Source organism: Zosterops lateralis, assembly GCF_965231275.1.
Source record: "Zosterops lateralis genome assembly, chromosome: 4".
In the NCBI taxonomy this organism is placed as follows: Eukaryota; Metazoa; Chordata; class Aves; order Passeriformes; family Zosteropidae; genus Zosterops; species Zosterops lateralis.
The window spans coordinates 34705583-34731424 of NC_139765.1; the positions used below are offsets into that span (position 1 = coordinate 34705583).

The window sequence follows — 25842 nt, forward strand, 5'->3', positions numbered from 1 at the left end:
CCAAGGTGTCCAAGCAGAAACTTCACCTCCCACCAGACCAGAAGTTCAGTAACCTTAGTAGGCCCTTCATAGCATATTGGATGAATATCTGAGCTACTTGTGACAGAAATTCTCAGGAAATAAAACATGGATGAAAATAAAATGCAGGACAACTAGGCGGTATGATGCATATGCACTAAAAGATTAAAAGAAGAATATCAAGGGAGTAGTTGGGCAGGATATAGCATATCTGATGTTCTTTGGAGTGTTAGATGAATCTTTTTTTATCAACTTATAGTGCTGGCTTACCCTTTCAATTTTTAGATCTCTGATAGTCCAGTCTATTTGAATATCTTCCATCAATTTAGTAATCACTATATCCCCAAACACAGTGACAGGTTTATTATCTTCTGGCCAGTACTGATGACATCTTATCTGCAGGGAGATGATTACTAATTAATTAACAACTATCATATTATAATCTTGACAGAAACTACATATAGAATTTCCAATTACATCAAATGCTTTAAATCATTTCACTGGTAACTTACACGTCCTTTTTCAAAACATTGTGTGAGCATCACAAGTGTTTTAGCTCTTGTCTCCCACACCATTCTCCAGAAATCACCCACTGTTCCTGGTAATGGTCCCTGAGTTGCAATAAACTCGTTTGGACATAAATAGCCCTAAGAAAGAGAAAATATTTAATACATAATAGTTGGCAAGGAAACAAAAGAGTTTGCCTGTGACTCATAGTTGTGCCTGTATCTGCCATGCCTAAGGCTAAAACCTTGTCAGATGTACTAAACAAATTGGCATATGCCTGGATAGTCACTGCATGGCAGGCCGCCTTGGAAAACTAAGAAAGAAATGGCTTTTTTTAAAGTCCAGTTATGAACCAATACTCTACTCAAGTATGGGAAGGGCCATGGTAATAGAAATGCATTTAGCCAATGTTAATGCATTACTTTTAAATGGTCATCAATTCCCATTTAAAAGTATCTAAGCCTTTGTATTATATTTACTGCAGATCCAGCCAAATGCCACCAAGAGCTAAATCAAGAGCTGGCCAACAAAGTATAATCAAATACTGCTAAGGAGCAGTGGAGCCAGGGAAACAACTAAGGAGCAGTCTGAGAGCCAGTGCAAGCAATACACACAATAATGACCTTGTTCTTTGGTCATTTGGTCTGGGATCTTCTGTAACATGGGGCTGAAGCTTACTGAAATAAATGGTTTCTGATGAAAGATCTTCAAGAAAACTACTGGAAGTGTTGAGTTTTATTTTAGTGTTGGCTTCTGCTCTTTGGTTAATTTATAAATTGGTGAAAAAGTTAGGAAGAAGGAAGTCTATTGAAAAAAATCTACAGATGCTCTGAGTGCATGGTTTCACATGGATCTGGTTCCTCCTAGAAAAGAAGTGCACCTACAGGAACTATTATGTACTGCAGAAAATCTAAAACAATAACAATAGCAATAATAACAATAAATTTATGCCATAGAACTAGCAGTTTATAATATCACAGTGTTCTGCTTATTGCTCGAAACAAATGACACAGTGGCTTATAGCACTACCAAAGCTTCTTGTTGGAATTATAGCCCTATAATTCACAGCTGCCTGTTACTTACTCCATCTATAATATAAAGAACAGGTGGCAGTGGGAAACTATGTTAATCCTCCTTAGTTTAAGAGTGAGGTGAGAAACTATAATTCAGGGATGCAAAGCTCAGTTTAGTAACTTGGTTTAACCAAGGAAAGTCAAAGTAGCAGCAGAGTTCCCATTTGTTAAAACTGTGCACAAGACTTCTCTTTTCCTTTCTTTACAAGCCTGCATATGTAAATAGGCCTAGGTAAATACACATACACATTGCATGTTTATGGCAATATGCATTTATATATTTATACATCAAAAAACATGGAAAGTGAGAGCATATGAAGGGCAAAACTTTAGCCTTGAGAAACCATAACACTGGAATTGTCTGTTCATTGATAGTCATCCAAAATCACACACACAAGCAAAATCTCAGCAGGGAATACTCCGTAGCTAGCTTTTGCTGCAAATTTTTGGAAGTTGCTGTTAGTGTTCCCTTCCTAAGGCTTGGCCTGTCAGTGACAAGAAAGGTAAAGACTAGACCATGGTCCAAGATGCTTCTGCTTTCCTTCTCAATCATTCTGTGTATAGTCCCAGCATCAGATGGCATGGTTCTTCCCATCTGCTAACCCTCTGAGCAAAGGCATAATGGGAATAAATACCATTTGCTAATAAGAGAGGAAGCTCTATCTCCTATCAGCTCTACTGCTTATTCTCTGTAATGTCTCTTAGTTACCTGCAAATAACTATTTCTACTTTCCTTTATGTCATCTTTTTTGACTGCACTCTGCATTGTCTTGCTGTGTTTGAAATGTACTTAATGTACTTTTCATTCAAGTCTTGACCTCATGTAAGATCACCAGCCACTGCTAGAAGAGATTAGACACATAACTATAATTCACGCTTTGAGCTTTAACAGGACAAAAATGAAATTAGAATATAGATGAAGAATTTACTGAGCACACAATAAGAAAATGGGAAAGTCCGTGAAGAAAGCTGAGAATGAAAAATATAGCATTACTTTCTTCTTTAGGAACCCTACTTTCATTTTCCTCCATCATAACTTTCAAAAAATAGTAAGGAGCATGCCACAACTGTTAGCCATTTCTGTGAAATTTTTCAGTTCAGTTATCTTTGCATTGTCCTATTCATATACAACAACTTCAACTCCTGAATCAAGAGGCCAAATAACACCTATCTAAACAATTGACCTCAGTGGGAGTTCCACTATTGGCCTTTATGATAATAGTATGAGATAATTTATAAAAAACAATTTCCTGGACACCGTTTTGATTATTACTGGAAATCATTGCTTAGCAATGAAATGGGATATCTATATTTTTAACTTGTCATGCTTAGTGCCACAAGGGTCACTTGAACAATGTCATGGCAACAGTGGCTGTAGTGAATGAAAGAAAAATTAGAATACTGTTTTTGTTGCAAGTTATCTTTTTATTCTTCTACCAGAAAACAATAAAGTAAAAACGTGAGAGACCTTCTACTTACAGACACATAGCTGGCATTAATGTAGTCAGATCCAGGAATACCAGCATCAGGCATCAGCTTTACTCTGTTGTTATTATCTATCATGGAAGTAAAGTCCAGTTAACTAAAAGATTGGTTCAAAACCCATTAAACATGTAAAAAGTGTTTCTGGAGTGCTAAGAAATCAAAAATACTGTTATTAACAGTAACAATATTTGACAGAGTAGAACAATAATTATAAAGGCAATTTAACCTTTTTCTATTACTGTATGGTCTTCAGTGTTCCAGACATGTTGCATATAATACATTTTAATTTAATTTAAATGGTGAATGAGGCAAAACCTCCAATTTGATGTATATGTGGGAGGATTCTGTACCTAAAAGGAGCCTGTGTACTTCAAGCTATGTTGTTCTAGTACACACAGCTTCTGTGTGAATCAGAGGGCAGAGGCAGGGACTTGATAGTTTTTTCTATATAGTTGCTGCCCAGGCCACTGAGCCAGATTCTGGCACTTTTCTATAGTTTTACTTCTTTACATAAGGCTAAGTCATTATTTAAAACAAACAAACAAACAAACAAACAAAAAAAAAAAAAAAAAAAAAAAAAAAAAAAAGCTAGGGTTTCAGGTTTGGTCCCACAGTATATATGCAGAAATTACAAAATCCAAGAAACATATTATGTGTGTAACACCAGAATTTTGGTGTTTGGTTCTCAACTTAGTACAGAACATTAGAATACAGAGTTAAATATTTATTAAACATATTTATTTATATTTTATTGTCTGTCATGAAGATAAATTTTTAGTGACTGAAACTTAGAATATGTCTTGAACAAGGCAATAGATTGCAGGAACAGCTGCTCTGAAAAGTTAATAGCACAGAATGTAGCATTATTAACCAGGAATGCCATGCACTCCATCTCACATCACAGCTAATGCCTAAAATAATAATGACATTTCTTGTCTTATTAACTGAAAAATGAAGCAGTGTTGAGTATAGAGAGACAGACTCCTGTCTCCTGTGATAATATCTAGCCTGGGCTTACAAGTTATCATACAGTCACTCTGATCTTCTGTGGAGCCTTTGTAGCACATGTACACATATCCACAAGAAAGCATATCCAGACTCCTGAGGTAGCTGAACGCACAAACATGTGGATTTTATATGTTTAAAAAATTGCTTCTTACTAAAGGGGGAAAAAAAAATAATGAGGAAGAATTTTAAAGAGTTTGCTACATGGCTTGAATTACAAAGCCAAGAAACTATTGAGGGTACAGTTTCTTGCACCTGCATATTAAAGCTTGTGAGAGCAAGTTGAAAGCTTCTTGCAAATAAAACTGGGTCTTTAAAAAAACCCACAAAGTAAAGACGGATTACTTGACAGAAAATTATTTCATAATGTGGACATGATTGTACTGCTATTTCAAAGACAGATCAAACAAAAATACGCTTGTATTCCAAATATCTGTTACACTATTGAAAGTAAAGAGCAAAATGGAGGATTTGGTCAGTAAACACACGTACATGGCTTTATGTTTGGGAAACGATTCTTAGACCTGTTCCAAGGCAGATCAGCATCCGTTGAAGCAAGATCTTCAAGAAACTTGGGGAGTTCCTGCAGAGGAATAAATGCTTTTTGGAAACATTTTCCACTTGAATTTAAAATATGACACGATCATCCAGGAAGAGGAAAAACTCTACAGTTCTGCAACAGTGCATTTCTAAGAACAGCTGGAAGCATTACAGAGCTTCCCACCTCACTGTCAACCCCAGTTACACCAGCAATGTTAGATACAGCACTGCAGACAATGCTGTCAATTAGAACAATTAAGCTTACTTGAACTTTCACCTCTAAAAGCCTGGATAAAGCCAATCTATCACCTTTTGCAGTTTTCTGGTTTTTTTCATGAAGTCACATACTTGACTCAGACTTAGTCTTGAATAATGCCTTTTCCTGACTCCTGTAGCTTGGGAGAGTTTGTGGTACAGCATGAGAACTGATGAGAATTTAATTAAGTTGAGAGAACTGGCAATTAGTTATTGTTCATGATACTGTTTGTGAAAAGGGTAGGAAGAGTTATTTTAGATTGTACTGCAGTTTCATAACTGGTTGTTCATTCTGTTACTGGAGGACAGAGATGAACAAGTCATTCATGCTGAGGAACTTATTTGATGGGGATGTTTGTGTGCATAACCAGGTATAATTTACACAGTGGATTAAAAGAGTGGAGACAATTCCAGGACTTGTTAATGGAGAAAATTATGACCTTGGTGTTAAGAGAATAGAAAACACAGAAAATACAGAATTCAAAACATCACACACATTGTTAACTTCAATAGAATTTTGCTTTGTTTAACAAATGTTATACACAAGTTTGTTTTTTATATCTAAGATATAAATTAAGAGGTCTATTTATTGCTTTGAATGAGTACAATAAAAAATTTTGCTGCTTATGCAGAGTAAACCCTTCAAATTTTTCTTTTAGTATTAGCAGTTACTGTCTCCATGGGCTACTTCCAAAAGCTGGGTAGATAGTCTTACTATCAGGCTCAATATTAATTGTGCCCTTTTGCCCAGGTATTTGAGACAGTCTGTCTTTTATGAATAACATTTAATGGGAATCTCCTAGCAAATAAATAAATAAATACATGAGAGATGTAATTTTAAAAATGGAAAACCAGGACTAGTTTATTACAGTGATTTTTTTTCATTGTTAATTCATATGTTTTGTCAGCCTTGTGTGTAAAACACAGTTAAAGGAGGACATGTTAAAATTCCTCTCATTCAGAAAGCTAAAACTCTCCCACAAATTTTCTGTCATTGAATATTTTCATGAAGGAAAGAAATACACAAAATGCCTATTTTGCAAGTGTTTTGGGCCCACAATCATGTGAACTTTAACTTGCCTCATTTGCCTCACTCCTCTGAGTTTTAGCCTGCCAGTTAACTGCTGTAGGAGTAGCACCATTATACAGCACTTTGTAGTGGAGAGGCTATAGAGAAGCAGATGTTGTTATTTTCATAAGGATGCTTCCATAACTGAACAAGTGCTCAAAAGCCCTGTACCAACTCTCTGCAATAGTAGGGATTTCAGTTTTATCTATTATTTTCAGATTTGGGGAAAGACTATTTGGGTTCTAAGACTCAGTAAAAACTTGTTACAGAAACCATGTTTCTTTGCAAACTCAAAAAAAAAAAAAAAGGAAATGAACAATTTGCATTTTGTTTATTGTAGTACTTTTGTGACACTGGTGACACTTTGAAAGATTTCATTTTTTTTTATTCATGAGCAGAACTTAACATAAAACAAGTATTATGCAAGTATTTTTGTCTCAGTAATTTGCCAGTTACTAGAAAAGCATAGGTCTCCAAATGTATTGAGAGACTCAGGAATCAGCTGGAAAGCTGGAAGTTTGAATAGCGGTGAGGTGACACCTGTCATCAGTTACTTTGGCTCCCTATGGTTTCTTTAAACTTGTCTTTTCTGACAAGAAATGGATACATATCCATTCTGAGGTCCAGATTCCCTTCTTATCACATTTACACACAGGCCATGTTCACCTGAACCGAGATTGGCCCCTGAAGATGTCCTGGCACTGCAGTTTGGTCAGTCAAGCACATTAGATGAAACTAGGAGTGTCCATGGATTACAAGAGTAAGTGAAATGGAAAGACTCACATTTATGCTGGAAAACTCCAAACCATATTTGTTGTCCACAAACTGCCTACGGTAAATTATCCCTAGACTACTTTACCTACCAAAGCATATCTTGGAATTGTCCAGGAAGACTGCTAGGTGAAACAGTCCAAATCCAACTCAGGGAATATACTAGCTGTCTATTAATGTAAATTATCATATTCTCATATTCCATTCCCAGTAAACTTGAATTTACTCATCCAGGGACAGACTGAGAGCCCAAGCAAGCTCAGCACTATGCTTTTCATAGAACCAAAGAACAGTTTGAGTTGGAAGGGAAATTAACATAATCTAGTCCAACTCCATGCTGCCATGGCAGGGACACTTTCCACGAGACCTGGTTGCTCAAAGCCCTGTCCAACCTGGCCTTGGACACTTCCAGGGATTGAGCATTCACAGCTTCTACAAGCAACCTGTTCCAGTGTTTCACTACTTAGTTATGTGCTGCAGATATGGGTTTACATCATATTCAAAGGTTTGTATCTTGAGCTAATCTTTCCTACACACGTTGCAGGACTTTCAAGTCATTTATGTAAAAGTAGAATTGTGTGTGAATAAAAACAATGCAGATCATGAGGTCTGCTTGTTTATTAGGTGCATTCCCTGTTTCTGAGCATTGTCATTACCAACATCATTTCAAGTGTGCTGTCAATCCTATTGTTTACCTGTTAAGACATGCTGCAAATAGTACAGATACACTCGGATTGAGGGATGGAATCTACCTCAAAATTCTGCCTGCCTTGGACAAGTCATCTGGGAAAATATCACTACACTCTGAAACATGGAAGTTGAAGTTCAGAGAGAAAAAACACTGAGAACCTAAATGACATATAAATATGTCTATTATAGTTTGACTATAATTTGACTTCAGCTTCTTGTATTTCTCTAAATTTTATGCAGGTTGCCAAGATTTTGGTTTGATAAAACATTGTTGTTTAAGAATTACAATGCTGTAAGGCTTAGCCAGTGTGAGTCACACCTAAAGAAAGTAGTAGTAGAGACTTTCCAGTAATGAATGTTAACTGTGAAAGTGTTATTGATATTAAAACTTTTCATCTTCAGTTCAGTCATGCATAATTTAACTATAATCATTTTTTGCTCAAGTGAAATAACACTTCTGGTTTTAGGAAAAAATATTCTTACTCTATTGCTCTGAGAATTTTATGGTGCTTTTTATTATGAAATCCAGACCAATTTTGCCTAATGAGCATAACAAAAAAATCTGTAGGAAATACCATTAATCTTTAAACACTTTTGTTAGTGTTCCCTTGGAAATTGAAGTATTATAATCTAGCAGAAGAAAAGCCAATTGTAAAGTCTTCATTTTTGTTAATCCAACTGTAAATTATTCATGGTAAATTTATAAATCCAAACTAATAAAGTCACTGGACAGTGACAAATTATTTTTGGGCAAACGACTGCATGTGTTAAGAAAGATAATGATGATAAAGATTCTGAAATAACAAGAAGTTATTGTTGAGAAAAAAATATGATAGCCATAAAATATTACTTAATGAAAATAATGAAAACGTTGAAATTTAAATTTGAAACTATGCATTCATTATATTATTGGTAATGTATATTTTGAGAACTAGGCTCTTTCCAGAAAGAAAGACAGTCTTGCTGTGTTCATCTGCTCATGTAAGGAAATGGAGGCTATTCACATGGAAGCTATTCTCAAGGGCATGAGAAATATGACCTATTACTTGTAGAGGAAGAAAAACCAAAGTACCATGTGCAAACCCTTGACTTTCTGCCCCAAAATCTATGAAAGAAAAACATTTCTGAGTTTCACAGTAGTATGACTGGGGCCTGAAAATTTTACGGAGTGAATATTAACTCTGCTTTTGGAGTCATCATCAGGAAAACAAACATCAGGAAAACAAACATATTTATAGCAGTTAAATATACCTGTGTACATGTTAGAAAACTCTAAATAACATCTTTTTCGATAACCTACATATGCAACACTAGATACATAAAACATAAATATGGTGCTCTTGAAATGTTGGAGATTCTCTAAAGATTCTCTTTGGCTGACACTAAGGTGAATAAATCTGACCAGGTTGTAGTATAGGCTGCAGAATCCAAATCAGTGTACTGTTACATTCTAAACAATCAACCTGGTAATTGGGTATTGATTATCAAGGCCAGAGTCCTTCATGGCCTTGCCTGCTTAAAATGGACATGAAATGTGACACATGAAACGACTGAAGGCCTTGCGATGTTGTGACAACTGCTAGCAACATACCGAAAATTCTTCCTGAAACTTTAGGTTGTTGTTTGTGCAAAGCTCTTCAACATGTTGTAGAAAGGATTTCTTGTTTATTGGCCTGAAAGTAAGGACAGAAAAATTAGAAACCCATAGAGAATATCTTTGTCATTCTTGTTATTTTCCTGTAGTTTATTAATAAACAATATTTTCCAGTTCAATGGAAACTGATACTTATAGGTAGAAAATTATAAATTGCTTACACTGTGCTTATTTGATTTCTTTTCAATCACTTAAAAGAGAGACATTTTACTCCCTTGTTGTTCCCCCCACAAAATATTTAAGGCTGCTAATGTTAACAGTACTGTAGGCTATGATTGTTTTTATAGGTAACACCATTTCAAGGTGAGGTTTTGACATTAAAGTAAATTTGTAAGCCTATTATTGCATTCTAAGGTACATAATACTTCTTTGTCAGACAGAAAACATTTTACACATTGCAAGGTTTTAGATGCATAAAATATTGCAGTGACCTCATTCTCATAATGACATGGTTTTTAAGTCCTGAGGAGTTTAAATAACCCTGTATTACTTCTCAAGCTAAAACACAGACATGCAGGCTTCACCCCAGAGAGAGAGAAAGCTTTTCTCCAGTTACCATGCAATTAGTCATGCTTTTATGATTTATACGTAGCTTGGAGTTTTTTTCTAATAAACATAGAGGAAGGAACCACACATTGAGACTCGGTGATGAACACAACATAAAAATTTTTAATAAACTTACTTGATGGATTTTCTATAACTAAGTAACCTGAAATAGAAATTTTTGTTAAATGTAGCAAGCTGAGAGTTAAGAAATATTGTGCATTTTAATAGGTTCTAGATTAAATACCATGTACCTAAAGATTGGTTTCCCTTATGGATTCAAAATGACATACCTTGGGTGATTGTCTTTATTAGTTTTTATCTCAGGTATCAGAAGATATGGAAAACATAGTTACAGTTTCTATCATTTTCTTTAGATCACTTTACAGTGCTCTGGGCTCATATGGCCCTGGGAAACTCATACATGCTGCACACCACTACATACACATTGAAAGGCTTAATTTTGCATTCTTTACCGAATATCATTCTTCTAAGCACCATTTCAGAGCATCAGGATAGGATCAACCTGACTGAACACAGACACCTATTTCTCAGTCACTCTAGATTTCTTTTAAAATCAATGAGGAGAAATAGGTGTAATTTCATCTCATTTGAAGCAGATATCTAAAATGAGTCACAGATGAATCACGATACTGGTGATATCTTCAGAAACCAAAGCTGCGGTTGTTCTTCTAAAGGTTTTAAGAATTAGTGTCTTTTCACATGCTCATGGCTGTTTCTGTATATGTCAATTTTAAAACCTATGATACATATTTAGTCTTTAACTGGATCTCACGGCAGGTTTCATGAAGATAGTACATGAGCATCTGTACTCAGGGGACTTTCAGATAGCCTTGAAACTTGGTCACAATTGCCTCTGAATAGATTTAGAAACCAAATTTTGAGCCCTCAGAAAGTTTGTCTGAAGGACCAAAGAAGTTTGTAATAATTTAGTTTAAAAGACAAACTGGTCCTTCAAAAATCTTCAAGTACCTCTTTTATGTGTCTGTTCCTCCAAATATACATTCTTACAGAAAATATTACAAAAATTATTCTATAATACAAATTTCTACTGTGTTGCTGTCATAATTCTAGTAGAAAAGGAAAAAAATTGCTTTTAAATTAGTCGGCTTAATAAATTATTCTTAATTATTTAAATTTAATTGAGATAATAAAATGAGATTAATACAACTATTAAATAATTTATTATTAAGCATCAGAGAAGTTAATTTTAAAGCTACGAAGGATGCCTTTGCTGTACATACTTTTTTAGAACATTATCCTAAACCAAAGCAAACTAGCTATGAAAGCCTCACTGGATCAGTCTCACTGGAGTTAAAATTACTCACAGAAATAAAGGCGCTTACCAAGAACAACTGAAGGACAGCTTCAGAGCGAAAAAAGAGGCAATAAGATAAGAAAGCATTCCACTCTATTTATTCAGAATGTTTAGACATGTAGCTTATGCTTATTGTATCACATAAGTTGTTTCCATTATGTGGCAGATGAAACTACCTTCTAGTAATATTGGCAACATTACAAAATGAAAGTTTTCTAATAAAAATAGGATTTTTAATAGCTGTACCAAAGTATGGCACACAAATATATATTTGTCTTTGACTAGAACAGAAACTTTTTTGTAGGCTTTTTTTTTTCAGGTCAAAATTATAAGCAGACTTTGAAGGTAAGTTACACTTCTTTTTACATTGAATTCACCTATCCTCACCATAGAACAACAGAAAAAAGTCGTGTCCCAGTTGACATTCCAGTAATTTTTCAAATACTCTCCTCTCAAATTTTTAGCAATGAGGGTCTTAATGCTATGAGGGACATAATAAGTAGTAAGAAAATATAGTTTGGTCATTAGGGAGTAAAAATTACTTCTGTGCTGTACATAAGCAATCCAGGTAGGCCATTTAGTGTTTCAGTGCTGAAGATACACAGATCCAGTAGTATAAGTTTATTTTAAGAAGTGAGGCACCTATGAGTTGACACTTTAACCTTTATCTGTAGGAATTTAAGTGATTTTTAGAACTACTGAACTGTCACACTTTGGTTAGCAGCAAGTGCACATAGCAGTGGCTTGGCACCTCAGAAAATAAGTTGATTTACTTCAAAGTGCTTATAGGAAAGTTAATGTCTAGCTTGTCTAACCGTGGCAAAGGTGTTGGCTTTGTTGTGTAAGGATCTTGAGAAGGGATGAATTTTGTGTTCTCACTAAAGTCTTAGCAATTCACAGTTTCAGCATCCTTAGGCTTAAAAAAATAGGTTTTTTCTGTGTCTCTTGACTTGAAATACATAGTAATAATCTTACAGTATTTTGTCAATGAACAAATACTCACCTACCTGTAATCTTGTTCTCCACATTTCCCACTGTTTTGTATAAAACTTAAAAATATAAATATCTAGATCTTGATGAGCACAATTTAAAATCAAGCCATGAAGATGAAAATTTCCCTATTTCAGCTGGACCATTTCAGATTCCTACTTGTCTGACTTTGAAATGAGGAAAGAAAAACATTCTCTAAGATAAAGAATGTTTTATAGCCTTAAATCTGATTTTCTTTTAAAACAGTGTATTGTTTCATGTGTGGGGTTTTTTTTTGAAGACTATCAAAACTCTGAATCCCACTCAGATTACTTATGATAGAGCTAGAAAGAAGCCATTTATTTGTGTTGGCAGAGATAACTGAAGACGTATTGTCACACAGACTCAGCTTTCTCTCTGGGTCAATCATCTAAAATCCACAGGGAATTAAAACTTTGTCCAACCAGAAAACTACAGAAGTTACTATGTAGGCAAAAAGCTTAACTCATAAGCACAACTGACACTTCCTAGGACCAACAGAGGAACTAATTTTTAACAAGTTAATTGAGAGCAATATTGGGCTTAACCCTTCCTACATATTAAAGGCCTAAGGAAAGAGAATACATGGTCATTTTTTCCATTGTATCAGGACATATACATTCATAAACCTTGTTCTCCTGGAACACAAACTTCAGGAAGCTATTTTTGAATAGCTGACTACTAAAGGGAAACTTGTTGAAGAAAAAGGCAAGGCAGAACCCATGCCTATCTCTACTCAAAGGAAGACAGGTCTGTCTACACAAAGAAAGTATTAGGCTGGTCTATAGAAATAAACATGTGTGCAAAATTGTTACCTCAAATATAGACACCCACTGAATGCGTAGTGTATTGGAAATATAAGATCAGACAATAATTTTCTATACAATACTTTTCCATAAGGAATTATAATTATCTGGTATTTGCAGGGGCTACAATGTCTGTAAAGCAGAAATATTTCTTTTGACCCCACTGTCTTGACAAGCTGCCAAGAAGTGAAACAAAAGCCTCAAAGGATCAACCACAAGGTTCAACTTCTCAAGGAAAGATTGGAAACAAAACGGGGATCTAAATGGCTTTGTTCTTGCTGCGGAAACCACTGCAAAAGTAGGATGCCAGAGAAGTTCTTTCCTAGGTAATCACCCGGAACAGGGAAGAGTTACTTGTATCTCACCAAACCTGGTGCACACTGAAAATTTAAGGATAGAATCTATTCACAGAAGATTAATGTCTGCTTTGAAAAGCAACTTGGCAAACCCTGTGGATCTGTTGTAAATAAGGCAAATAATGAGACCATCCAGCATATGTATATTCAGTGCGCCTAATGAAACGGTGTTTAATCCAATTTAGATTGATGGGCTATATGTGTTTTGAACAAGGTTGTTTTCTACTATTGTCTCACACCATCTCCACCATCATGGAATGCAATGTACATCCCAAACATTCAAAATTAGCATTTTGGATTCATAAATATTGCATTTTCCACCAGATTCAGGGCAACTCAATTCCCAGCATGCCCTCTGAAACTACATCCAATTGATTAAATGCTTAACAAAGACTTGTTGAAAGTGAGTGTATACATACTAGCTAGTATTAGTAATTTTAGCCACTGAAGTTTGTCAATAATTTTTTAAATGATTTTTATTATAGTTAAAAGACTACCACTGGAACTGGGATTTCCCTTTAATTTCCTGGTCCAAAAAAAACCACGTGTTACCCACAAAAGAGCTTCAAAATTTTCAAAACTGAATGGCTGGCACTTTTAAATTTCTCTTTTCCTACTAAAACTGACTTTTGCAGTGCAAAACAATATTAAAAAAGTTATAAAAATGTATGAAATATAATGTTTTGATTAACCTAAACTGAATATTTGCTGAGCTTTAAGCTGTCGAATTTTTAATCTAAGAATGACGAAAAATATTTCTAGTCATATTCATACAGAACAGAAAATTTTTTTCTAATTTATTGCTTTTCTCATGAGATACCAGCTGTAAAATTTTTCTGAGAATATGAGCCAAGACCATAAGCTGCGATCCACTAAGTATGAGAGAATGTCTGAAGAGACAACGAATAAGAGACAGGCAAGAAGGATCTCATGGAGCAGGCTAGAGTGTTTTGATTCTGTGGATGAAGTCTGTCAGCTGCAAGTGTGTGCCTTTATTGATTTATAGTAGCTAAATAACATAATGTCAGAGAAGTGACAAAAAACCCCTGTTTTCCAAAATACCCCCTTCAAATGAGCGCTGAATGGGATAATTAGTAGGTAGAGGGAATAAATCTATATTGTTCTGTTCTCACCTAGAATTTTCACACAAACTTCCCATTGCCCTTTCAGGGTAGGAAGCTGGACCAGATTTCAGTTGATTTACTGCTATCCAAAAAATACAAACATGCCAGTGTGATAAAGGAATCTGCCCATCTCTGCCCTCCTCATACACTTGCAAGATGCCACAAACTGTAACATGACAAGCATTGCAAACACAGCTGAGATAGCTGCCTAAATGCAGCCAATGTAGATTGTGCAGATGCAGCGATGCCCATTCCAAATGTGTGGGAAATTTGTGAAGGTTAGACTGTAGTTATCAACATTAAGTACCATAATTAAACATGCTAACATGTCACTACTTTAGCCACAAATCATGAGAATGATAGGGTTGACACAAGAACTGGGACTGTGATTGACTTTAGCATAGCTGTTCCCCAGTGGCAACAGGTACAAAAGTTCTTTCATGGTGCAAATGTGGAAGTCTAAAAACAGGAAACAAAAACATTTTAGTAATTGGGTTTTGCAGTAAGCTGTCTTGGTATATGCTGCCATGCTTCTGCCAGCTCCCTGGTATAACTCATCATTACCAGGAAGGATGAACTGTATTAAAGACAGCACTGGAGACACCTAAAATGTCCCTTTTTGCCACTGACTTTACCAAAAGTGAAAGATTCTTCGAGGCTTAAAAAAAAAAAAAAAAAAAAGGCAAAAAAACCTAAAATTTTGAACAGATAAAGGACATCCTGCCCCTCATTACTATATGTATGTTATCTAGGAGAATACCTTGGGATAATTTCTGTCTTCCAGATGAAAAGATGTAATGAATCATGTCCTGAGGAGCTCTCAATAAGTGCCTGCACTTCAAGAGTTTGTCATAACATTCAACAAAGTACCTGGGCAAGGAGCCTGCTGTACCTTCAGTGACACTATGGTTTGAAAAATAATAATCTAAAATTTTAACAGCTGTATCCTGAACATTACAATGACAGAAGCAGAAAGTCTTTGGTTTTGGCCATTAAAGGACAGTTGGAAGGAGGGAAGAGGAAAAATACAGATAGAAGGACATGACAAATTTCAAATCAAAAAGTGAGACTGACTCAATAAAATAAGTGTAATGTAACTAAAACTGCTGAAGCACTGTTCAGTAAAGTTCTTGTTGTGCATAAATCACATAATGAAGTGTATATAAGTATGAAATATTATAATATTCAATTACCCTTTAGAGTTTGAGACTGTAAAAATTTTAAATACACATCATTTAGACAGAAAAGTGGCAAAATGGTACCTGCAAACCAACAAAAGATTTGACTGCATGGATATGTTGCTGAGATTGTAGAGGCATAGTATGAAAAAACTGCAGTCTGAGTACAAACGACAGTTGAGGAAAAAAAAGAATTTCTTTTAAATATATATATATCCTAGATTGCAAAGGAAAGAAACAGCATTTACACTACCTTTGTTTCAAGGATAGGTTGTATAATCAGGGCTATATTGCCACAGTGTGTTATAATTTCTATTTAAAAATCACCCTGATTTATTTCCAAATACTTGTGGACTTCCTACAACTCCACATTAGGGACCAAAAATATGCATGATTTCATGATGAAAAATACCATTGTTTGTCATTAGAATATCTGCAAAGATTGAAATTTCATTTTGATTAATTATATCATCCAATATAGTACAGTAACACACAGGTTAAGAGAACAGAATGGAAAACACACCATGTTGCTTGAATAATACAAAAACTTACTGGATGACAAAAATCTCCTTGCGTCTAAAGAAAAATGAAGAGTATCTGGAAGTAAAATCCATTAACACTTTAGTACATAAACAACATTAGCACTATTTTTATTTAGCTAACAATGTGGAAACAAGGTAATTTTGAAAATCCATCAAGATCATTTATTTGAGGCACAGTTACTGCAGTGCATTGGCAATGGTTCTGCCTTCAGAGGATGCTTTGCACTGTTATTAGCAGGTACTAAATTCTGCCCTCTGAACAAGTGCCCTGCACAGGACATACCCCAGCCGTTACGTCAATGAATTCCAGATGATTCCCAGTATGTTTTCTCATCTGTTACAAGCAGCCATTCTTGTGTGCTCTATTTTGAACAGGTTTGTACATGCAATTAACTTACTCTGTACCACACACAGACATACACAAAAACCCCAGGTCAACAGCTACAACCTTTCATCTTCCAGCTATTCCTAGTCTGTAACAGTAGGATATTTGGCTACTAGGGCAAGACTATTTTAGCCTTCTCATCTTTAAGGAGACTGCCTACCACAGTGTTTCATCTGTGATACAGCCGGGAAAATACAGGCAGGTGAAGAATGTTCACCAAATATTTCTAACACAGTTGGATGTCACATATTTATTGATAATCATCATTATATTTATTTGTTGAATAATACCAATATTTCTGGCAGTCAAAATGCAGTTCTCTTTCTGATAAATATTTCTTGTAAGATACAAAATATGGATTGCTGCATGAACCTTAAATGAGTAGATATTAGGATAGCCAGTGTGCTGAGCTCCACAGAAACCCAGATGTTATGCCAATCCCTTTTTTAAAAAAAGAAAAATGTTTTCAAAATGTCAATTGAACAATGACAGATTTGTTCTTGAGCTAGTTGATTTGTTCTTGAATTAGTTGACATGGACGTCTAGGAGTCTGGCTTTTTCAGAAAGCTTCTGTAAGTTTGCAGCCTACACAAGAAATTGGGCCATTAAAAATTTCAGAAATTCTGCAGGTTTTAAATATATAGCCCTTCTTTGGCTAATACAATTAAATAGTGATTTGCACTAAGTTTTTTATCTTGTTGTAAAAAGAGTTAAGATGAAGTGGTTTTCTAAAAGCTAGTGAGAAGTGTCTTGAGGATGGAGGTCACTCTTTGAAAAAGGATCTCAGTGACCTGTGTAAATAAGAACAGCACAAACACTTCCAAACAAGCAAAGGTCAGAAAGGGGTCATGGCTACAGACCCTTTGGACTACTGTTTTGCCTAAGGAGTACGCTTACCGTGTAAATCTCTCATCCTTCAGCTCCAGGTCTGCCACTGTGATCAGCTGATCCAGTTTGAATTTCGTGTCAATAATTTCAGCATCTCGTGGGGAGTATGTGCCTCCCTCTTTTTGCTTTTGCCGAATTCTAAATGGAAAATAATAGTGAAAAATACACATGCAAAAGATTTAAGATTTATATGTCAATACTTTGATTTGACAGGCTGAAACTGAAAAATGGTTGCCAGGAATCCTTCCTTGGCCTTTATTCTTGTCCCTCTTCTAACAGCGTATTTTAGTCAAATACTGAATTTATGTTGTCTGAAGTTGAGAAGAAAGGATCTACACGCTGTATTCTTTTAGTTTTTCTACAAAAACTCTTTGGTAATGCCTGAATAATGCAGCTAAGAACAGAACTGATGAATGAGCAAACTAGCATCATGTGAGCAGTACACAGCCTGCTTCTTTATATGGGCATTTTGTTCACTATTTGAATTAAAACTCGATTTGTGTTCCCCATGTGAGAGGTCAATGTATTTAATGAATAAATTTATTAGGAAGACAGAAAATAGAATTGAGAGTATTTACATCATATTTAGCTGTAGATAGTATAAGCCATCATGATAACTACAACCAGCTGACACTCTGATCTGTCAATAGAAAAGTGGCTCTGAAAGGTTAAGGAAGGCTACCCCTCTGATTTACCCTCTGGAGAAGTTGGATTTTCTTCATCTGTGGAGGTTACCCTCACTCAGCTAAATTCTTTTGTGAATCTCTCCCTAAATTTCTACATAAAAACCGACAAAAATCAAGACATTTTGAAATTACAGCTTAGTTCCACTTACGGGACTTTTTCAACTCTTCTTTAAACCCTTTTTCAGTGTTTTCAAATGTGCTATGGCAAGGATATATAAATCTCACCTTGCAAAAGCATATACTGCAGCCACCAAAAGAACAACTGAAAGTATACACAAGGTAACAGCAAGAACAACTTCTACAGATCTTCCTGTCGGTCCTTCACCTGCAACAGAAAGTGGAAAGCTAATATATCATAGATTTTTCAGAATTTTTAAATTTCTGACAGAATGAAATTAGGGAATAATGAAAGACAGACCCTTTTAGTCTTTGTGTAACTGCACCCATTTTATATTTGTTGAAGAGCTGCTTCAGAAAGAAAAGTATAACAAAACCAGAAACAGTTTATGTAAGGGTTCCTAAGCACTCTGATCTATCCAATACATAATTATAACACAGCTATATGTGCAGGTGTTGCCTGCTGTTTTTCAGCAGTTTTGCCTGCTAAACAGTTTAGGGTCAATCTATACTGCAGTAACATCAGTCTGAACACTGGCCTGTGTTCAGCTCCTGCTTCAGTCTCCGCAGGACTACTCCAGCTCCTCAGGTGGAAAAGGAGGAGCACTACTCTAGAGCAATGAGACCTGCAGCTGCCACTCACAGACACGAAGTAAAACACATTACTTTTAGAGGTAGTCTAAGGGTGCTGAAAGAACTGAACTAGTGATAAGATCTGAACTTTCTGGATTATTCTGTCTCACTGACCATTAACTCATGTTCCTGGTTTATATGAGTATTGGTGATATTGTTAGGAATAACCATCAGTCGGTCAAAATTAATCATAAAGGCCTCTATGATAGAAAAGTGAAGGTGCTGGTATTCTAATCAGTCCTTCCAGGTGAGAATGAAAGCTCAGTCAGAAACTGATGAACTATTTATATTAGTAATTTCTAGGCCTCTTTTTGAACTTCTATAATTTCTGGGATTCATTTAATTTTCCACCCTTCCTGTAATCCTGTACCTAAAACAAAATTCACCAACTTTTTCTCTTAGGCAACAGTGAAAATAAGAAAAGCTAGGGAATATTACTGCTGGTACAGTTCCCACGGGACTCCCCAATAATTCCCAATTACCACAGTTATCCAAGGAGTGGGAGAGGAGTGACCAAAGGAACTTCTGGTATTGTTCCCTTTTGTTGACATTCACCTCCACTTGCTGATCCACTGTAGAAAAACTTAGCTCCTGCTTAGCCTCAAGGAGAAGGAGAAAATGTGCTGCTTCCTGCCATATGAAACTATCTCCCAGACAAGGGATGGCATCCTCCCAAGGAAACACTAGGAAGCACCACAGTCTTGGCTTTATGATTTTTGGATTTGAGAGTATATTGCAGATGATCTGAACTGATGTACACAGTCCAGATGTGATAAAAAAATTCAAAATTATCCTGATTTATCTGAAGAAGTCACTCTAAAGCAGTGGGATGAAATTTTGTAAGAACAAGTGCATGGTTCCACATGTAGACAGGAATAATCAGCTACAATAGCACAGCACAGGAAACAGTAGGCTAGGTAGAAATTTATCAGAAGTGTGAGATTATTGTAGATTGACATCAACATGAATAAGCAATATCAGGTCTGTATGAAGTGACAGACAATAGAACTCAGTATAGTTTGAAAACTACCTGAAAAATCCTTCCTCTGCATTAGTAAAATTTTAGATGCAACACTGGACATTACAAGGTAAGAAGTAATTTAACTTGAGGTAAAGATAATAGAATAGAAAAGCAAGTACATACAAAAATGTTTCAATGAGAAAATGAATGAAAAAGTTCCTGCCACTCACTTTTCTCTGTGATAGGGCAAAAGTATTAGCAATCTGAAAGAACAGAAGAACAGCCAAAGAAACCCCTACAGAAGTCCTATCTATTTTGCACTGAACAGTGAGTTCTCTGTTAAAATGTACAATTAACATTAATCCAAAAATGCAGATGTTAGTAAACAAAACAGTGCTGCTAAAATGCCAACCGAGATTTAAAAAACATTTTCTCATGCTTCTTTACATACAACAGGGGAGGACTAAACATATCTCTGTAGACATGTCCATAGAGATAATCATGGGCGTGGGAAAGGAGACAAAATAGAGAATATCATGATGTATAATTCTGAAGTGCCTCACTCAGTACATGATGATATCAAACTGGAATAATAAAATACCATAAGGTTGGTTTCTATGCAAAAGACAGTGTCAGGAAAGCCCATTTTGATTATTTCCTCATCAGATTTACATTTAACATGGAAAAGATACGCTTACACAGGACTACCAGTTGCTCCACAGTCCAGATGCCCTGAACTAGCCATCAGTTCACAAAAAGGTTACAAGCTGCCTTAATATATTACAAGTTTAAACAGTATTTATCACTATATCTTAATTATCTCACGGAAAAATTGTGATCTTTCATTGTAGCATGAACATTAACTCTGCAATGACAGTCATGGATTGGAAGGAAGAAACTCCACCGCTCGAACTCAAGAGGAAGGTTGTGGTACACCAAATATGATTGGGTGGGTGTGCTCTATTAATATGTATCCTTTACTACAATTAAAAAACATTATTGCAGCTGTATATTCCCATAACTCCTGCTTCAGTGTTCCTCCCGAACAAGTATTATTTGTTGTTATTACTATTATTTACAAGAGTATCTGACATGTCTTACAAAATGATTTATCAAGGTTTTCCATACTTTTTTCTGCTTCGAACATGTAATATTAAATTGCATTGAAAGGTTAAATTGCTAATTTTCCAGATCAAAAACCTTTTATATCAGTAGATTTAGAAACCAGAATAATGTAGGGGTTTTTGAACTGTTATGAATACCTCTGCCAGAATTCAGATTAAGGTTTTAGCTAATAAAATGAAAGTGTAGTGTTGGAAACCCACAAATTTCAGAGATTATTACTAAAGAAGCTAAGTGATTTAAAATCAAATTGCAATTTGTATTTCAGGCAGCATAAGTTTCTCCTGGAGAGCAGTTGATGTTATGTGTGCAGTAGGAGTAATTGGGTTGGAAAGATTCATAAAAGCTGACTTTTTGGCATATTTTCTGAGTTATATTTCTAGAGCAAGCAGAATGTTCTTATAACTAAGCATGTTCTATAAGGAAACTTTTGGGCAAGGTTCCTCATGCAATGTGTCTCAAGAGAGTGCTCTATCTTCAGGACCATTTAACTGCAGTACCTAAATCACTTGTGATGTATCAATTTGATATTGATTTCCTAGCTCTTGTAAGAAAGCATGCAAAGAGCTTTTGATTATCTATTCCATGTAAGATGAAATTACTCTGAAATTTAGTAGCTAAGATCCGACAAAAGTATGCTGTAGTCTGGCCTTAAAAAGCAGTGCTTGATGTTAAAGTTCCACACAGAAGGCATTGGATGGGATGAGGAGACATGGATATCTGAGGAATTTATCCCTGTTTTGGTTTTTTCCCCTCTTACATTTTATTCAGCAAACAGATCTTGCTTATTTATTGTGTACAAGTTAACAAATGTCACAAGCTTCCAGTAAAAATATGTAAGGCAACAAATTACACTATCTGCCTGCCACTAAATATTGCAGATTTTTCTGTTAGAAAGGAGAAAATTGCCCAGAGGACTAGATATAGTTGGACTCATTTCCAGATTTTTTTTCCCTGATTGGACACACTTTATTTCCCTTACTGGGAAAAATATTTGCTTTATTTGCTAAAACCTTTAAAACTCAGAACATATAAAGACAACTTTTATGTTGCACTTTCCATAGTGTTCTGGGCTGGAGAAATAGTGCCAGATCCTTTTAGAATATTCAGGTAGTGAATTAGCATTTCAGGGTCTTCAGTATCAGATCATGTAACAAATTCCTAAAATTCATTAGATGAATAAGGGAGCTCATATCACAGAAGAAGAATGCCAAATGAAAAATATGTGCTCACTAAAATTCTTCTGGGTACTCATCCAGTTGTCTTGATATCCATTTTCAGACAGTCAGGGCTAAAGCTTAGCTAAGTGTTTTTGACTTACAAATATATTAAAGGAACTTACAGAACTTACTGCAATCTGCTACAAGAGATGTCATTCCCAATTTTGGGGGTATGTCAACATGGCCACAAAGGATTTATGCTTGATTTCAGGCCAAATAACTGTTGGTCTATTGGCTAGTGACTTTAGAACCAGATGGATTCTATTAGACAATATTTATTTATTTATTAATTAATTAATTTATTTATTTATTTATTAATTCATATGGAGCTTTGTCTATATCTAAAGGATGAAGGGGCTAAAGGGTCATGCCCTCAGATGACCTGCCATTAAGATCACTGGAACATAATCATAGAATGATTTAGGTTGGAAAAGGACTTTAGGATCATCAAGTCCTACTGCTAACCCAGCACGGCCAAGGCCACCACTAAATCCTGTCCCTAAGTGCCACATCTACACATCTTTTAAATAGCAAATTACAGTCTTCTTACCCAATGTTTTGACAGGGTCAGAATAGTCAGAATCTGTAAACTGCCCTTTAATATTAGTTGCTCTGAACTTAAATCTGAAAAAAAAAAAAACAAACAGGAAAACTAATGAAATAAAGTTTATGTGCATTTTATTAAATATGGTCTCACTTACAAACTAAAAATAAGTTTAGTATAATATAATTTAAAATCATTATTCACCTGCAAAAGTGACATTATGACAGACATCAAGAACTCAGCGTCAAAATCTTAAATGTATAAAAAATCCTGATGTGAATTACTTATCTTGAATTTGGATTTATTTAATTTAAGAACTCAGTAAGTGTCTTCTTTTGCTTGAAAATTTTTGTAAAAAATTCGTCTCCCATATCTATGCTCAGCCAAAACCAAAAAAATTAGATACTTATGATGATCAGTTCAACCTCCTCCTTTTCTAATTTAACTATATATTTTGAATGTTTGCATAAATCTGTCTTGGACTTTAATCTTCCTATTGGACAAACATGGAGATGAATGTACTTACAGATACTGTTTTCTTGGTTTCAGTGGGCCATTACATATTTTGTCGTGACTGCCTGGTATCAGACATGTAGTATCAGCACCTATGACATATATCTCTTCTCTCCCACTCAGATCTTCTTTTCCTTCTGTGCATGGTGGGTTTGGAAAGCCTTCATTTGTAAAATATGGCCTTGGTCTGTTGAAGTAGGCATCATACCACTTGGTAACATTCCCATCATGCTGAGCTATTGTCAAGAGAAGAAATAATAGGTACAAATTACATTCTAACCAGACTGCAATTAAAGAAGTTACATAGGAAATTATTTTTTAAGAGCTTAGCATGCTCTTGGTGCCCTTAACCCAAATTTCCTTACTATCCACACCATTCATGTTTTGTTAACTCTGAGTAAGCCAACTAAATCACATCTACAAAACTTGAGGGGCAATTTCACACAGCAGTTCTGCCTGCAGAGTAAATTACTTGTGCAAGACACTTGACTTTGAAGCTGAGCATGGCTAGCTAGCAAAGCCAGCAAAAACTCCTTAGTCTGAATACAGTAAGGATTGTTTCATAAATCAAATTACTAGATTTCCATGCATGCATGCTACCCAGCAGCTCATGAGAAAGATCTTCACAATGTTGCTTAGTGTGGTATTTTTTATGTTTCAGTTCAAGAGAATCATCACAGCAATAGCTATGAAGTAAATGTCATTAGGATTAGTGCTAAAATGCAAAATTCAGCAAAAGGCGAGACACTTAAGGTGAGTTCACTCAAGGTGCATACTTTACTGCTATACTTTGAAACCAAGTAAAATAAGGTATTTAAATACTTGGAGTTTATGCTTCTTAGATAAAGTAAGCCTGACCATATGATGTCCTATCATAAAACTCCCACTCGCATTGGTGACCAATTACTCAAAAGGTTTCCTAGAGCTGTTCATACAAGTAAATGTTCATCAGCCCATACAAGGGAATAAACATTCCTACCCACAGTCTACAAAAGGGATTTATATAACTCCTGCTGCCCCCGTAATGAAATGGAAATATCAACTGCACGTGGCTGCATTCTTTTACAGGCAGCACTAATAGCAACAGAAAAATAACCTTGACAAACCCCCAAAGTTTCACCTTCATTTATACTCACAAATGTTGAGACATTTTCCAAGGAAACAGAAAATAAAGAACTATAGTGATAAAATTAGGGATAATATTGGTGGCTTCAAGCAGCATGGAAGACACTTCACTGGAAAGCATTCCCAGAATCCGGTACCCAGCCCACAGTTATTGTGTGCCCTTAGGGCTGTTGCCATAGCAGAAGTGACTTTGTCGTCTGTCTTCTGAAATGAAATTACCAAAACCCAACAAAACCCAAATGAAAAAGACAGACAGCCTGAACCTGAAAACAATTTTCAAGGGAACTTGTTAAATTCTACCTCCAGCTTCCGCAACAAGAACTTGTATCTTCTTGATAGGGCCATGATCATCACTGTAATAACATATTGGCATTCTGATTGTAATTGTTGTAGCTGTGACGAGTAATGCTCCATTGGTATCATAAACTGGTGCTGGTTTCTTTTTGGGCCTTGGTGGTTCTGTTTTTAAGCAAAGATATACCACAGGGTTCTGTTTTACAACATTTTCACTGCAGGTACATTGTTCAGGCACACAGCTGAGTTATGCAAAAAAAATCTCCAGCATATTTTCAGGGATAACTCAATGTTCTTCTACTTATTGTCTTAAGCTTCCAAAAGCTATATTTTGATAAATGCCTATATATATAATTTTCAATTAAAAGGAAAAACAATAAAATGAATGAGTTTTAATTTTTCAATTAATATAAATCAATTACTTTGTCTATTTTGACAACTGTGGTACTGCATACTTAGCTATTCCTATGTCATATTCTAAGCTGTTTGCTAATGGTAACTAAAACAGTGAACTTGATATGATTACTTCAGTGAGTCTGCATGTGCTTACAGCATGATTCTGACACAAATAGCAAATGATCAGCAAAACTGAACACTACAATTCAAGGAGATCAATGATAAATTGCTGTTCCTACATTACGCGGCTTCTAAATAATAGCTCAAGGCACACAGCTGTGTACTCATAACAATTTCTTCAGAATTTATAGAGATTTTAGATACAGCATACTTTATGGGACATACCTTTGATATCCATGGTTATTTTCAATTGAATTTTTGGCCCTGCACCAGCACCATTAATTGCATACACCTTAAAAAACACCAAAGATTTGTTTTAATGAGTATTGTAATAGATTCATATTGGCCAATCCTGGATATATCTGTAGCAACAATGACTGCCAAAATAATCCTTTTGTCATTCACACCAGGCTAGAACTTACTTTATATTGCTTTGAAATTCTAAGTGTGGTAACACTTCATTGCTTATAATGTAGGTCTTAAAAAAGGAGTAAGCAAGCTCATTTAAAGAAGGATCTTTCCTCCTCTCATGTCCCAGTCTCTGACTATCTGAAAGTATTTTATGCACATACAAGCTCCCCTTCCAGAACTGGACCTTTCACGTCCAGAGAGCAATGCCAATTAAGAGAGAAATTTAGTCTTGTGCTTGTGACTATGTGTCACAAATTGCTTTGCTAAGCACATGAACTGATCATGCAGACTAGTGATACATCGTGCTCCCACTCATTCTATCCTGTTCATTGCCTCCCTTATTCCTCAGACTTGCCTCTCCTTGCACCCCAGCTAACATTCTTGGCATGAAAATCTTATATTCAGCCAAAGCTTAAAAATAATCTCACATATATATCAAAGAAAAAAAATATCCTCCCCCAAAA

The 25842-nt window shown here is 35.5% G+C and overlaps 1 protein-coding gene across 8 annotated transcripts in view; it reads right to left on the minus strand.

Annotated features, from left to right (window-relative positions):
• The window catches only part of PTPRQ (protein tyrosine phosphatase receptor type Q), a 124611-nt gene that overhangs the window by 11795 nt on the left and 86974 nt on the right, over nucleotides 1-25842 (minus strand). For 5 of the 8 annotated variants that reach the window (XM_083859427.1, XM_083859425.1, XM_083859428.1 and 2 more), the window contains 12 exons: nucleotides 25193-25259; nucleotides 24458-24616; nucleotides 23046-23268; nucleotides 22526-22599; nucleotides 18148-18247; nucleotides 17246-17374; nucleotides 15974-16018; nucleotides 9005-9086; nucleotides 4581-4671; nucleotides 3078-3154; nucleotides 531-665; nucleotides 289-414 (listed from right to left, as the gene is read on the minus strand). In XM_083859427.1, coding sequence (XP_083715553.1) covers nucleotides 289-414; nucleotides 531-665; nucleotides 3078-3154; nucleotides 4581-4671; nucleotides 9005-9086; nucleotides 15974-16018; nucleotides 17246-17374; nucleotides 18148-18247; nucleotides 22526-22599; nucleotides 23046-23268; nucleotides 24458-24616; nucleotides 25193-25259 — 1308 coding nt within the window. The other 3 variants (XM_083859426.1, XM_083859429.1, XM_083859431.1) reach the window with 3 other exon arrangements.